Genomic DNA, 15,621 nt, shown 5'->3' with positions numbered 1-15,621 from the left:
GCTGGAGAGAATTAATCCTCGCTCTCCTGACGAGCTGGGCTGAGCCAAAACTAAGAAGGACACAGTGCGACATCCAATAGTCCCCACTGCAAAGAAACTAGGACATGGAAAAAGTTCCCTCCTCCCTCCGCTTTCTCAATCTCACACCCAGCTCAAAGGCAGAACACACTGTAAACAAACTTATGAACTTTTGTGTGTGCGTGTACAATACAGACAAATGCATGTGGGGAAAAAGGGGAATGGGGACTCTGGGAGGCCACACAGAGACGCAATGCTGTGCAATCCAATGTACTGTATGTAAGTGAGAAAAGAGGAACTAGGAAAGAGAGAGACAGAGGCAGAGATGGAGATGAGATGACATCCGCAAACCGGAGAGACAACTCCGCTTTAAGTCATACAGACGTGAGAGACAGAGAGGTGGAAAAATCGCTAACCTTCAGCAGTGAAGAGAGATGCGCTGTCATGTGTGAACAAAGTTTTATCGACACAAGAGTAACGTTGGACCACACTGAGAGAAAGAAGTGGTTCTGCCGCCCTGTCCTAGATTCTTAACTGCACATTTACTACTTCTGCTTCCTCCCTCCTCCGTCTCTTTTACTTGCCTCCCTGTGGAGGATCCAATTTCTTTTAATGTGCATGTGTTCGTACATACACTTCATATTTGTAAAAAATGTATAGCTGTTTTTGCATACTGTACGTCACGCCTTATAAAACCACGAAATAAGCGGCTCTGGTCCCTTACTATAGCACGATATGACAGTATTCCCTAAGCTGTCTTGAAGGCTGTCAAGTGGTGGTCGACCCAGAAACCCTCCAGAGGGATGATCCGTGGAAGAGCCGACTGAAAGTTTGTATGGGTGCAATTAAAGCCCCATCCCAGAATGAGGGACCAGTGTATATGTAAATGCACACAGAGACACAAACAGCCAATATGCAAACCTGGTAGTCATCCTGGGAGTTACTGAATGTGGGATTTTCTTAAAATTACTTGAGTTGAACGAGGATTAGAAACCCAGCCCACACTTAAATACTGTGGTGTCCTCTCCTGAAACACATTCCCAACTAACAGATTTGATTACAAAGAGATTTATTAGACGGATGGTGTTTTACTCACTGTCTGTCTGTAATATTTGGGCTTATAATATAAGGACTTAAAGCATGATACTAGACCTTCTGCTAGCATAAGCCATGTTTGTTTACTTACTGGTGTTTATTGGTTAAATGAAAAAAATATTTCTAGTAGGTTAAACACCACTTTACAGTTGTATTTCTATGCTGCTAAACAGCAACCTTTCAAAGTAACTATTGACCAAACTCATGTTGCTGTTCTCACATTATCCGCAATTGCTTCTTGTTTATCTTTGAGTTTGAGTTTTTTGACAATGTAACTTAGCATTGCATGGTATGATTTCCAGTTTCTGGCTGACAATTTGCCCTTGAATGCACGGCCAAGTGAGAGAGAGAAAGAGTGTGAAAATGGTCCCTGCTGCTCCAAACTGCAACAATAACACAGTTTTGACAAGAAAATTAAAGAAACTGCATGTTTACTGTGATGGATTGCCTTCCACATGCAGGTTTCAAGCTCTGAGAGTAGATTTTTGTACTGGGGGGAAAATGAACTGAAGCAAGCGGCTGGTTGGAAGGTGGAAAAGCAGTCTAAAACTTCAAGGTATGCTTTAGAAAATTGTTGGGAACAATATAAATTACATAAAGTTTAACATTAATGTGTTTAAATACGCAAAGCACTGGGGCTTTAAGTAATTCACTAAGCCAAATAACGTTTTCAGGTACCTTTATTGTTCTATGCCAAATTCCTCGGTATGAATTGGCTGGTGTTGAACTTGACCTTGGTACACTTGCATATGAGCTCTCATGACCAGCTTTTTGTTGGATTTTGTCATGTACGCAGTAGAAAAAGCAAATATCAAGAGGGAGAATTCAAGAACAATTTCTCTCCATTTATGCCTCTTGCCAATACAATCACAGGTAACACAAAAAAACAGCTGGTACTGCTGGCTAGAGTGGTGAGCTTCAAGTGCATGTTTGTCCTGTGCTTTCAAAAGAATGAGCCAACTCCAACAACCTGAAATTGCCAACAACCAGTGCAAATGGGATTGATTTTTTTTTCTACCTAAGGAAACCTGCTTCCATCAAAGAAACAGCCCTTTCCTTTTCCCTGGTAATTTGAAGTACCACAGCACAGCTCTCTACTCAGAAGCACAATCTGGTCTGATTGGTCAAGAAAAGCCAACAAAGCGGAAAGTGAACCAATGTCAGAGAAGACAGGCAAAGACAGGCTCATCTCTAAGTCCCAGCATGTCAGACAAGAAACTTTGCTTGGGTGTTATTAATCTTTATTGTTGAAACCTAATTAGAAAACACCATCAAACCCTTCTGTTATAATGTTTTTTAAGAGCTAAGAGCTATGATTTCATGCAGGCATGCTGAGCAAGGTGTGGCTTTGTGGAAACAAAGTGGGGGTTTTTCTGACAGGCAGTGTTTTTTTTTTTTTTTTTTTTTTTTTTCATCGCCTACGCTGGCTTGCTAATTTGTTGACACTATGTCACCAAAGTCTGTGCCACCCTATGAGTGGGGACAGAAATGAAACAGGCAGAGTGTCATTGACAGTTCAATGGCGCCCTACAAATTTAGTGTCAAGGATAATTGCAGTAAGGTTTTTGAACTCTGTCTGTCTGACAGTAATCTGGGAGAGGTCACGGGTAATGCACTTAACTGAGCATTAACAGGCAGAGAGAGACATAGGGAGAGATCTTGTCAAGAACTTGCTAACAGCTACATTCTATAAAAGAGCCAGTAATAGCTATCACCATTTTAGCCTTTCAACATAATAAGGTAGATCGGGTAGGAACGAGTGATTGGACAAAGAGACAGACAGGCAGAAGGAGAAAAGAGAATTAAACAAATGTCACCTACTGTATTTGATTTATTGAAATATACAATATATTTTGTATTTTCATTTTTTAAATTATTTTATGAAATAAAACCACACCCTCACATGTGCCCACGTTTAATGAAGATTTGGCCTAAATTTAACCAGGAGGATTTTTTTTTAATCACTGTAAGTCTACATTTGAAAATACTGCACATTTATTATTTTGTAACCTTTTACTATAGAAACAGGCACCACAGAGACCAGACGTGTGCTTTATCAGTTTAATAAACTGTGCGTTAATTTGTTAGTTCAACTAGTTCTGCTTCTTTCTTGACAAACACTGTGGCCATAGAAAAAGAGAGTGCTGACTGTAGGGTGGGGGGTGGGGGGTGGCAGAAGAAACAGAAAGACAATAAGGATACTGGAATGGCTGTCATCCGTCAGAGCCATCCCTCAGCACTGTCCTGTGTCTACTCAGTGTCTGCTCATGACATCCGTGCAGGAGAAACTAATCTGTAGCCCATGAGAAGGCCCTGGCCTTGATACTAGATCAGCTGAAGTGAAACACATCGGGCTGCTGACACACCACCGTTTCTCCCAGGGAAAAAATGAAGCCATCACTCACCGACACAAGCCAGTAAAATTACCAACTCACAAGCTTCTACAGAAATGTCTTTCATCTTTCCAGCGCTTTCTTTTCTCTTCGTGCGTCTGCTTCTGCCTTTGTGAGATGCAAATGGAAAAAAACTAGGATAAATGCCTAAATTTAAAACTTTTGAAACTCAATATTACTTCTGCTGCATCATAAAACTAGCGTGGCTGAACTTTTCCTTCACATTATGTAGAGATATCGATTAAATCAGGCAGGCATATCTGTTTCACTGACATGTGGCTTTGCAGAAAATATCATTGAAATGGTCTATTGGTGCAGTGGGCTAGCCTATGGCAGCAGCAGGAGTGACTAATCGCAGAATTTTTTTGTTGTCTAATGATAGACAGGTGGTGGTTTGAGGCCTGGTGGGAGGGTGAACTCCAGCTACACTACTACTTAGTAACTGACAGTTCTTAAACAAAGAAAACAAACAATGATTTTCCAGTCATACCTAAGCAATGATGTAGCAATGTCTGGGCAGGTGGGTATACTGTAAATTCAATGGATCTAACCCCCTGGCACCGTACCCTCCCTGGCCATCTTTAAAAAAATAACTAAGGTAATGTAATATACTGAGGAATGTCACTATATACAGAGTGATGTACTTAAGTATGAATTAAAGGTACTTGTACTATACTTGGTTGGGTAAAATTTGGCATCTTCAAACCTTTGCGTCACTGCAGTTAAGATGTAAATATTTAACTTGTTACTCCACTCGCAGCTTTAGATACTATTGTCTTCACAGATTAACATTTTACATGCAGAAGAAATTTGGATGCACTGCTATAAACTGCACTGCAGCACTACTGTATATAATATAGTTAAACTAGCTCCAGCTACAGTCCTAATAGTAATGGGGGGGGACTTGTCTTTCAAACATACCATTTCATATAGCTAACACTGATCTACTTGCTTGTTAGCTTGATTGATAGATAAAATCCTCTGGAGACAGTTGTCATTTCAGATGAGAACATTGTCTGTTACTGCTTTCCTGTACAACTGTTGGAAATCAAGGACCAGTTGTTTAAAAAAATGACTAAGAATTTCAAATGGGACATCTGCAACCGTTATCACTGTAAACTACATGTGCTATGTGAGAATTTAATGCTTGACAGAGATAGTAACTGTGTCTAGGAGGGATGGGGTTTAGCACGGCCATTTGCATTGACATGATTATGAGGTCTCTTTGAGCAAGACACTGAGCCTCTGGTTCTGGTTCAGGGCACGGTACATGATGTACAGAATATGCAAACACCAATTGCCTTGTTTAAACCCCCTTGTGGTATTAATTGTGTAAATATTATATGAAGGTATACTGTGTTATTGAGAGAAGAGACAAGTCAGGTAATGGGTGGAAAAAGGACAGGCCATGTTTTATAAATTGTCTATAGGTTTTTGCTTCAAGGATGTTTAAAAATACATAGCTGTACAGGCAATTATGCAAATGTTAAAATGTTGGTTTTTTCATTCAGGAATGTGAATTATGATAAAAAGAAAAAATGACTACAACTGCTACAAGACTAATCACTGGGTGTGAATGACGGGAGAGGTCTTTAAATCACTACAGATCTTAAGTAATTAACTCATCGCTATCATTAAGCCATGATCACTGAAACGAAACAAGTCAGTATGTTATATAAAAGCTCATTGTAAATGCTTGGTTAAATTATATATTCATCATTTATTTCTCATAATAAAGACAGATAGAAATCTTAATGTGAGAGACACTGAAACAAAGGAGGAGAGACGCTGGGGAGAGGTCGGGAAAGTCACTAGTATATCTCAAAACATCTATTTATTCCCTTTATTGATGGGGGATTAATTCTCCATATCTGTGCAGGTCCAGGTGTGTGTCAATAACATGTGCTGCGTCTGTGAATACAATCCAAATCCTCAAATGTCAGGCATATCTGATAGCTTTGATGCTCAAAGCTTCAAACATGGTGACATGCTGCCTGAGCAGGGGAGAGATGAGGAACATCTCAGACAAGACGTCAGGATGGCCTTTTTATTGAGTATCTGGGAAGCAACATCAGTGGGACAGAGAGACAGCAAAAGATTCTTTCCTGATTGCTAAGGATGTTTGGAGGAGCATCTGTTTTTATTTGCATACAGAATCTCGATGCATATTTTCCCATATTGACTTGTTATATCTCATTGAGAGATGAGAATGCATTCACACATACAATAATGCATTACCTTTTCCAATAACGTGATGGCTTTGCTGAGTGTTAGTATTAGTAAAGGATTACAATAAAGAATTTTGAAATAATAACATTAGGTTTACAAATCCCAGTAATGCCCATTTACCAGTTTGTGGGTCGACTGGCTTGCTGTTTTGCTGGGAGTTTAATGGAAGGTTGAGATCAAATTCCTTCCCATGTATTCAGAGGACAGACCGCTGTGAGATGCGTTACCTTAGCACAGATGTGTGAGGTGTGAGGAAGTGGTTAGTCTCTACCAAAATAAGAGAAATGGATCACTCACTGTTAGCCACTGTTAGCTTTGCTTACATTCAGCTGATAAGCCTTTAGTTGAAGATGGGATGAGATTTCTCTGGAGTGGTCATGTGGTCACTGGATGCAATACATTTTCTTTGATGCATGTGATGGAGCAAGGCTGAGTAGGTAGAGTAACAAATAAAGTACAAATTATGTTTGGGGTTGAGTAATTAGTAAAGTAATATAAATTACTTTCAAAGTCTGTTATATGGAATGAGTAACTGATTATATTTTTTAACTCAATTCCCCAACATTGTTCATATGGCAACCTGTTTCATAGCAGCTCTCACAGGAAGAGCCCAGGTTGTGGACATCAACACACACCAACATTGTGGCGGTAATTATCCCGTGATGGCCTCTTGCTTTAAGAAAAGTTAACTGCTGCCCCCAGGGCTCAGGCTCCCCATGCATCGACGAGAGATGGACAGTGGGAGGTGGACATATTGGAAAAATGTCATGTACACACACACACACACACACACACACACACACACACACACACACACCTACACGCATACACATTCACGGACAGACGCACATATCCACCCACTAACAAAACTGGCAAAGATGCACGTCAACCCGCCCCCACACAACACCCACAAATACACACACCAATCCTCTCCAGATGGATGGCAAGTTTGATAATGGCAGAAATGAAGAAGTGAATCACTGGAGTCAATCCTCTTTTTTGACAGTTATGACTTAAAACTCCTCTGAGAAGTGAATCATATTGAAGTCTGGAGATGAACAATCAACCTGGGACAAGTGGAGAGCAGCGCAGAGGCCACGTACACGTAGGTCTGCTTTTCAATCAAATGGACTGAAAAACGGTCTTTGTTTTTGAGGATGAAGAAATTGTCTCATTTTATATATTGAGGTTTCTTCCTTCAAACGTTTGGTAAAGAGAACAACTTTTTGTGTAAACCAGTTTTCATGAAAAGAAATTAGCTTCACTGAACACTGATGAAAAGTGAGTGGAGAAATACATTTTTGATTTCATATAAAATCATTCAGTTTTAGTCACAGAGCCATGGTTTGAGGGAATGTAGACCAGCAACACTGCCTGCAGCGATGTGAATTACTTATCTAGTTAAAATGCCAATATAAGTGGCATATAAAGTGCAATAGCATCATGACAAATCGCTGCTGTTGATAATCTTTGGCACAGAGTGTATAATGAAGTCTGTCTCTATTAATAGGCAAATTATAACCTCCAAAAAAAGGGTCTAAAGGTAACCTGCAGCACTGCTGGTACATCATTTGCACATCAATAAGCTTAGTTAACAGTATTTCCCAATTTTCCTGATAGCAGACTCGAAACAACAACACCCATGTTTACACTCAAGTTACTGAATGGATCTGAAGCTTGTACAGTGCGACTCATACATCACCATCTGCCCACTGTAGCCTATAGGCTGCTTACATCCTACAACACAGACTGACACGTTGCCAAAAGTGACTGCTGAAACCACAGCCTTCCCTTTTCAATTGGTGTAATTAACACTGAAGCTAATCTGATGCCAAGCTTCTGGTGACAACCTCTAATGAAACACATTGTGTCTGTTACTTCCCCCTGCTAATCAGAAACAAGACAGACCTATTAAAGCTGAAGTCTTTGTTCACTAATGTCTTGGATGTGTGGCTGTCACTCTCTTCAGGCTTTGAGTCTGCAGTCAGGTTTTCTCTGTGCCTGCCAGAGCTCATTTAAAACCCTCCAGGAACATTTAAGCGTCAGCTTCAAAGTATGAGGAGAACAACTTGTACCAGCGACAGCGCTGAAGGAAAGACAGAGATTTATAACCAGAAACGAGGAAGAAGAGAGGGATCAAAAGAGAGAAAACCCCACTGATAGTGTATATTAAGGGTAACCTTGGTGATTACTGCAGCATGTGGCATGTGAGTGGTGTAGCGACAGACCACCCAGAGACATAGATGAGCTCGTAAGCAATGCGAGGCTGCTTCAGCATAGCAAGGCTTTAACTCAAAAGCTCTACAAAAAAAAAAAACAACTTTTCCCTCTGAGGCAACAAACTATATACAAACATTAACTGATGCATCTGTATGTGAAGCCTGTTTGCTGTGTTGTGGTGCCATCCTGCTTGTCTCCCTTCCTTCCACTTGACAACATAAACAACTTGTCAATTAGCAGCCTGTTTGTACAGACGTTTACAGCATTTAATTCACCAGGGGTGTGGTTGACTGAGACTGTGTGGTGCTCCGACTCAGGCAAAAGGGAATATCTGGGATGATGGATAAAGAATGTGTGCTTGTGATTCTTTGTAAAGCTGTAATTGAACTTTGTGCATGCATCTGTGTGTTTGTGTCTCTGTGTGTGTGAAAGATAGCATGGAAGTGCTAAAATTAGTTGTAAACTGCTGATCGGATTTGTGGATTGGAAGTTCATTAACACGTCTGATGCTTTGATCCACTGATAAAGTCGAGGAGCATGGGACCATAAACATGAGAGCTGATTAAGATAGTGCTCCTTTAACTTGTGCAGGGTGGAGAGCAGAAAAGTTTGAGAAGGCAAGAAAAAATCATCTAATGAACAACAGACACGCAGAAAGAAGGAATGGCTCGAGGCGAGAAGGCCAGTAACTAGCCTGCAGAGACGCAGAAAGCCAATTGGAGTGAGATAACAGAAACATCCAGAGGCTGAGACAGTGGGAGAGAAACCATCTGTCTCTTCCACTCTGCCCTCACCGTCAGTGGAGCAGCCGGTTGATCCGTCACTGGAGCAATAGCGCATCTCGATCCTCTGCCTGCCCACCTCCAGCAGGCTGGGGTCTGGGATGCGAGCTTTGCAAGTGTAGCGGAAGCGCTGCTCATAGTGCCCGCCATTGTCAGAGATGTTGACGGGTGTCCAAGGAGTCCAGGGTGTGGTCTTCTTCAGGTCAGGACAGGGCAGGGTGTTGCATGACTGGTACTCCTGCAGGAACAGAGACAGAAATATTTCACTGCATTGTTGTTCTGGTCTATTTCACTGCACGTACGTTTGCAGACAAATGAATCTGCCATGTCTTGCGTAGGTAGAAATAATCACAAATCATTAAAGCAATAATTAAGCTAGCTCAGACAAAAATTTCTGGTATATTTCCCAAGCATAATAATGGACGGGACAATAGCTTTTGAAATTCTCAGCAGTGACTAATATGAATTCAAACAGCTTATTTTATGAGGAAATAAAAAGCCTTTTCAAAGCTTTCATTGCTGCTCATCCTTGAAAGCCTCTTGATTCCAGTTCTGGCTGGTTCACTGTATGTTGCTGGGTCCAGTGTCACTCAACCCTCTCCAAAAAAAATCCTTACAAACCAACCCAGCCCTGTTTGCTTGTCCCCAACATAGTCTGTCATCCTGCCAGCACGCACCGACTAAGGATACATTCCCATCAGACCACTTGCTAAACATGGCATGAGGCAAACAAGTCAGGCAGAAAAGGTCATTGGTCAAGTTTAATTTATTACCAAGGGGAAAGGATGGAGGAGGGGAGAGAGGGGTGGTGATGCCAGAGAGAAGTTAATAGAGAGAGAGGCGGAGAAGTGGAGAGGGAAGAAAAAAAAGAAGGCAATAATGGCAACCCTTTCCCTCATATGCATCTGGCTTTGGGAGCTGGGCAGTAAAAATGAAAAACACAGCACTGAAGCTCTAACAATATGATATGCGAGTCTCATTCAGAAGTGCCATGAGTATATATTTTCCCCCCACTTCCCTCAGCCAATCTGGGCTACTGGTCAGAAATATTATGCTTCTTCTGTGGAGCTATATTTGATGGTGTGACTTGAGAAGATAATAGGTAGGTAATAGGCGTTTCGGGACCCCTTTGTGCCCAGCTAAATAAATAAGGAGGTGGAGGTAGTGATACGTCTGGAGAAAATGACACCAGAGCAGGGAAGGTGAGACGACTGCCATTTTCCTCACCACTTGTTTATTTATGCTGAATAGGCCTTGAGTGACTGCCAGACCTTGACAAAATAAGATAAGAGTTCCTTTCTGCACATCTGTCAGCCTGTCACATGGGAGAGGCTGACAGGTCAGCTGAGAAGAGCACTATACATTATACAGTATGCAGGTCTATTTTTCACCATCTTGCTCCGTCATTCGTGCACTCTCTTGGAGTCACTTTCCATTCATCTATCTATCTTTATACTTCTTTCACCGTCTTTTTCACACACTGTTCATAACTTGCTTTGTGTCAGCTCTCTTTCTCCCTCCCCTTGTTTCTTTTTCTCCTCTGTATTACCGTTTCATCTCTCTCTGTCTCTCCCTATACGCCTTCCTTTCTATCTCCTCCTCTCACCTCCAATCCCTCGCTCTCTCTGCCTCTCTTCCCCGGGGTACCAAGGTTAAAAACACAGGGAGGATTTAGATTCTGTTAGGGCCCTGTGATGAATGAGGGTGTCACCACCACCGCACTTCCTGCCTCTCTCCATCTAGCTCTGTAATCATCTCCAGACATTAATATTTAACATCATCACGCATCACAGACCAGCCCACAATCTATGATTATCAGCCAGTAACAAAACGGTAGACGAAAAAAAAAAAAAAAGGTCCACCTCAGCGTCTCGCCGCTGCCTACAGTGACAGAAAAGCAACACAGGACGTGAACTCGAAGGAGAAAGCCAAACGATCTGTGGGTGTTTGTTGTGTGAGTTGTTGATGGTGGCCAAACACAGTAAATATTTAATGAGGCTTGTCTGGTAAGCGTTTCTCCCTGTACTCTCTGAGGATTAGTGTCGATGCAGAGGGCTAAGGAGATAATTACTGGGTTTAAAGCTAAACCTCATTCCAGGTCTTCGAGGCATTCACATCAAATACAGATAATGTATATGCAGCAAGGTGGTCAGTTTATGTGTAATAGAGATGTCCCACTGACTGATGTCCCACTGACTGAAGTAACATCAAAAGCTCTGTTGCTTATTTGGGGTGCTGGGTGGGGGGGGTCTGGAGGAATTGCAGAGTGTCAGTAAAATTTGGTGGTAAATCACTTAACTGGAATTGTTAATAGCATTTTTTTAATCCTATATTTTGATCATTTGAATTTATAATTACAGAGTTCATTCAATAAAGACAAAAACTACAATAATCAATGTCTGTGGACAGCCTGGAGAACAGATTTATTTTGAAAAAGTGAACTGGAGGATGTTTACTTGATGGGTCCAAGAGATATAATAATGCTGGTAGATATTTTATCTTTTTTTTTTTTTTTTTTTTAAATGATTTTTTTGGGCTTTTTATGCCTTTATTATAGACAAGTGGAGGCTGACAGGAAAGGGGGTAGAGAGAGGGGAATGACATGCAGGAAAGAGTCGGACCAGTCGGGAGATACGAACCGGTGACTGCCCTGCTAAGAGCGTCTTGCACTCAACATGGTACGCGCCCTAACCACTTGACTACCAGGCCGCCCCAGATATTTTATCTTATAAATGGGCAACTGAGAATTCTCTGTCCTGATTGACCCGACAGGTGTGAATTAACTTCTAGTAACTGGACAGTATAAGTGGATAACTATGACGGAGGTTTTGGTTTGCAATTGTAAATTAATGTGTCAGCATTAAACTCCAGGTAAGGACATCCACATTGAAGCTTAGCTAATGAGCTTATTAGAGTTATTTGTGTAATCAGTACAATAAAACCAGCGAGAACCTTGCCAAATTAATTCCAAAAGTATCTGATATTTGCAGGAACCTGGACGTCAAACTCAATTAACAGGGGGAAAAGAAACGCAGAGGAAATGTGGCCAAAACCGCACACAGACCTGAAGTGAAACCGATGTCAGTCATTTAATGTACAACTTGGTGGGTGTTATCTCTTAAATATTCATTTGTGTGGACAGGAAGAGGTATGCGACTGTGTGTTGGCTGAAATTATTTATGTGAATGGTGGGTTGATTTTTATTTGAAAATTAAATAAAAATAGATGCATGATAATGATTATGCTGGTTGCTAAGCTAATGGACTGCATGAAATTGGATGGTGATGTGGTGCCATGAAGATTTGGTGGAGGCCCCCTGTAACAGCCCTGTACCACCTGGGGGTCCATGATGGGAAAAAATGGGTGGAGACCCCCTACTGTTGACTATATTACATCCATAACAATTTTGAAGGATGGTGGACAGTTTATTGTCTTTTACTGCAATAAAAAGAGACTTGTTATGGTGGCTACACATGTGAATACAAAATCCGGAATAATAATAAAAACAATAACAGTCCCTCCTGCTTTAAGAGTGGAATTCTTTTACATGTTTTGAATAATACATTAAAAATTGACCCAAGGATGTGAAATAAACATCAGTCCAGCTCCAGTCCAGCAATCCATTACCCCAACATACTCATGCCCCCACAAGCACATGAAATAACTCCATTCAAATGAAATTCAGTGAACCAGAGCAGCGAATAAGTCATCTTAGACATACATGTTGGTTATGTAAATGCGAATGTCTGAACAAAAAGAAGGAGCCATATTTGAATTAAAGTTTGATTGGCTGTTGAAACATTTAGGCTAAAAAGAGTATTGCAAAATGAGCTGTTTAAATGATTAATATCATTCTTTTCAACCAACCTACAAAAAAAACAAACAAACAGACAAAAACAAAAAACAAAAAACAACAACAAAACCCAGGAAACATTTCCTGCACTCTTCACTCAGCCCCACTCACATTTTGCTCAATTTCAGAGAAATCTACCAAAAGTGAAAACATGGTGGAAAGCAGTCGAATGTGACAAGTGGCATGTGGAACACAAAATTGGATTCAATTAGTCTGCTGATTTCGACTCACATCCACGCTCCCCCTGGCTAGAGTAGTGATATGCATTATGGGCAAATGGAGAGCAGTGATTTTATGCTGTGCAACACCTTTAACAGGCAGCTGCTCTGAGACCGGCAGCACTGTAATGTGTTTCTGGCTGGAGCTCAGGAGAGTGGGTGGGAGGACGCTTGATAGCATCTTTACTGCCTCGCACAAACAAGCTGCCTGGTTGGTCAGTATAGACGCAGTGGTCAGGCTGTTTGTGTGTGTATGTGCGAGAGTGTGTGTGCATGTGTCAACCTCACGATGAGGGAAAGTTTGACTTTAGTCTGGCACTTTGGCACTGATTTGTGTGTGTGTGTGTGTGAAGTGTGTGCATGTTTATAAGTTTATGCATGGCTGAGTTATGGATTCAGGCAGCTCCTACCTCATTCAGTCTCCATCCACAGACCTTTCTGCCTACTTTTTAAGTGTTATATGCTGGGGGGGGATACAAGTTGGGAAGGAAGAAGGGCAAAAAAAAAGCAATAAAGAAAGAGAAAAAGAGAGAGAGAGAGAAAGAGAGAGTGTGTCAGCATAGTGTCTGAGTGCTGGGGAAGCATAAACTCTCAGCTTCTCTCCTTGTTTTGACTGAAGAATGTATGGATGTGGAGTGGAGGGTGAAACACATTGTACTCTATGTCTTTACTTCAGTGTGTATGTATATGGAGTAGCGAGTGTGTGTGCATGTGTGTGTAGGTACAAAAGGCTCTCTGTGGTATCCGGCCAGCTGTGGTAGGTGAATAATAAGGATACATGCTTCTCCAGCCTCCTACCATCATTACACCCATTATACTTCTTATTGAACTGGGAGAGCTGCGTGTGTGTGAAAGAGAGAGAGAGAGAGAAAGTGAGAGGGGAAGGGCATATGTGTTGGTACAAAGACAGATGCCTACATATACAGACTAGTACCAGGACGTTTAAGAAAATGGTCCAGATGTTAGAGTGACTAATCCTCTCCAGTGCCTCCATCTTGATCTATTGTGGTCGAGTTCGTGGAAATGGAGGCCAAATGTTCCTCAAGTCTCCGTGACACATCAGTTCAATTAGCAGCGCCGACCAAAACACACTCTGTCAAACACTATTTCCCCCCTCACTCTGTCTCCCCACCAGCCTGACTCCATAATGAAGCCTGCTGTTGGCCAGGAGCAGGTCTCCTGGCTACACACCAGTGAACACACACGCGCGCGCACGGGCACACACACAATAACTAACACTGAACAGTACAAAAATACACAAGTATGTTCACACATCAGTCTGCCCACACAAACACTGGGTACTTAACTTTCATTTCACAGCCTGGCTGCACAACTGAGCTCCTCGAAGGTAAATAGAACAGCTCTCAGTATCATTAAGCACCTCTGTGCATCGTCACTTTTGCGTAGCCCATATTTGACTTTTATTTAAGTGTGAGAGGGAGAGTCAAGATGTGCCATTCAGCAGAGAAGAATGGTCCCTTTTGATGCCTGGATATGAGAGGTATTTGATGTACTTTAATGTTCAAAGCAGGAAATACCGCAGTGAAAGATATCTTCTTGAAGACTGCACATCTCTAAAGCAAGTTTTCTTTTATCTAATGCTAAGAATTAAAAAAGAGCACTAGCTTCCCATTTACATTTGTTGCTCTTTTGCTTGTGGTTAGATCTAGTTTAAAGTTCTCTCTCACATATTTTTGGAATATATACTGTAATTGTAAGTGCATCGTCTTTAAATGCACAGTATGTAATTTTCTGCCAATCTCAATCAAAACAATAACAAAAGATGGAGTCTGGTGATGTTGTGATGTAGTATGGGATCATGGGAGTTGTTGTCTTCACCACCTTTATAGTCACTGCAGTCACCTACTTGTAGGATTCCAGTCAGGAGGTTTTTACCACAGAGGTCTCCTCCTCTCCAAAACAAACGGAGCAGGTGATTAAAGCCAGTAACTAAAAAAGTTTCATGTTAAAAATCAGTGTTTCTCCAATGCTGTGCAGTGGACACAAGAAGAGTCGAAGGGGCTGTGAGCCTCGCTGCACCTTGTTCCTCTGAATTATCTGCATAGGTTTCCTCCTCTCCAAAACAAACCGAGCTGCTGATTAAATCCAGTAAAAACACTGAAACACTGCTTATGTTTGCTCAGCTTGTTTCTCTAAAAACTTATGATTCAGATTTCCCAGGACTAAAATCCTTCATTGGTTAAAGTAGTTGAAAACAACCAAGATCTAAAAAAGTGTGAATTAAAAATGTGGTTTAAAACTGGATCTGTTACGTATTTCTCTATGAAAAATGCTGGAAACATTTGGGATAATGTAAGAACACAACTCTACAAACTATATAACAAAGGCCTATTCATTTTTAGATCATTTAATGTGGAGAAATTACATATTATATGTTTAACCAACTTTCATTATCTTTTATACATTATCTGATATGCAAGACTTTAGAAAGATATGTATGTGACATCTTAATTTACATGTAACACACTGCAGACTGTATATAAAGATGGACTTAGCCTCTGTGATGTCACCCAAAGGTTTCATCCCGCACTGTCCCCCAGAAGCTATTTTACACTATGCCAGTCTTGACTGGCAGACAGACTGGTTTAAAAGCCTAATCTAAAGCAATCTCTTCAGTATAAAACCTCTTCTCCCTCTCAGAAGCATCAAATAGCAGACGTACCTAATGGGCAAGCAAAGGAGTTCACAGAGCGAGCCAACCATTTGGTTGCCAAATGCCACGTGGCCCTGCATAGCTATATGAGTTTAGTAGCTGCTGCAGTCAGCCACTGTACCAGCTGATTACTGCTTCT

At 41.3% G+C, this 15,621-nt stretch overlaps 1 protein-coding gene across 5 annotated transcripts in view; it reads right to left on the bottom strand.

The window, feature by feature from the left end:
* Positions 1–15,621, bottom strand: part of sema5a (sema domain, seven thrombospondin repeats (type 1 and type 1-like), transmembrane domain (TM) and short cytoplasmic domain, (semaphorin) 5A) — a 150,039-nt gene that overhangs the window by 14,873 nt on the left and 119,545 nt on the right. For all 5 annotated transcript variants that reach the window (XR_011691885.1, XM_071485358.1, XM_071485357.1 and 2 more), the window contains one exon: positions 8,750–8,975. Coding sequence is in view for 4 of the 5 variants with exons in the window: in XM_071485358.1 (XP_071341459.1) it covers positions 8,750–8,975 (226 nt within the window). In the remaining variant the exon portion in view is untranslated. The remainder of the gene's footprint in view (positions 1–8,749; positions 8,976–15,621) is intronic.

The sequence above is a fragment of the Trachinotus anak genome, unplaced genomic scaffold (assembly GCF_046630095.1).
Source record: "Trachinotus anak isolate AG129_WGS33_773 ecotype Australia unplaced genomic scaffold, CSIRO_AGI_Tana_v1 ptg000009l, whole genome shotgun sequence".
NCBI classification, from domain to species: Eukaryota; Metazoa; Chordata; class Actinopteri; order Carangiformes; family Carangidae; genus Trachinotus; species Trachinotus anak.
The sequence above is the reverse complement of the archived record's forward strand: the minus strand, read 5'-3'. Positions and strand labels throughout refer to the sequence as shown.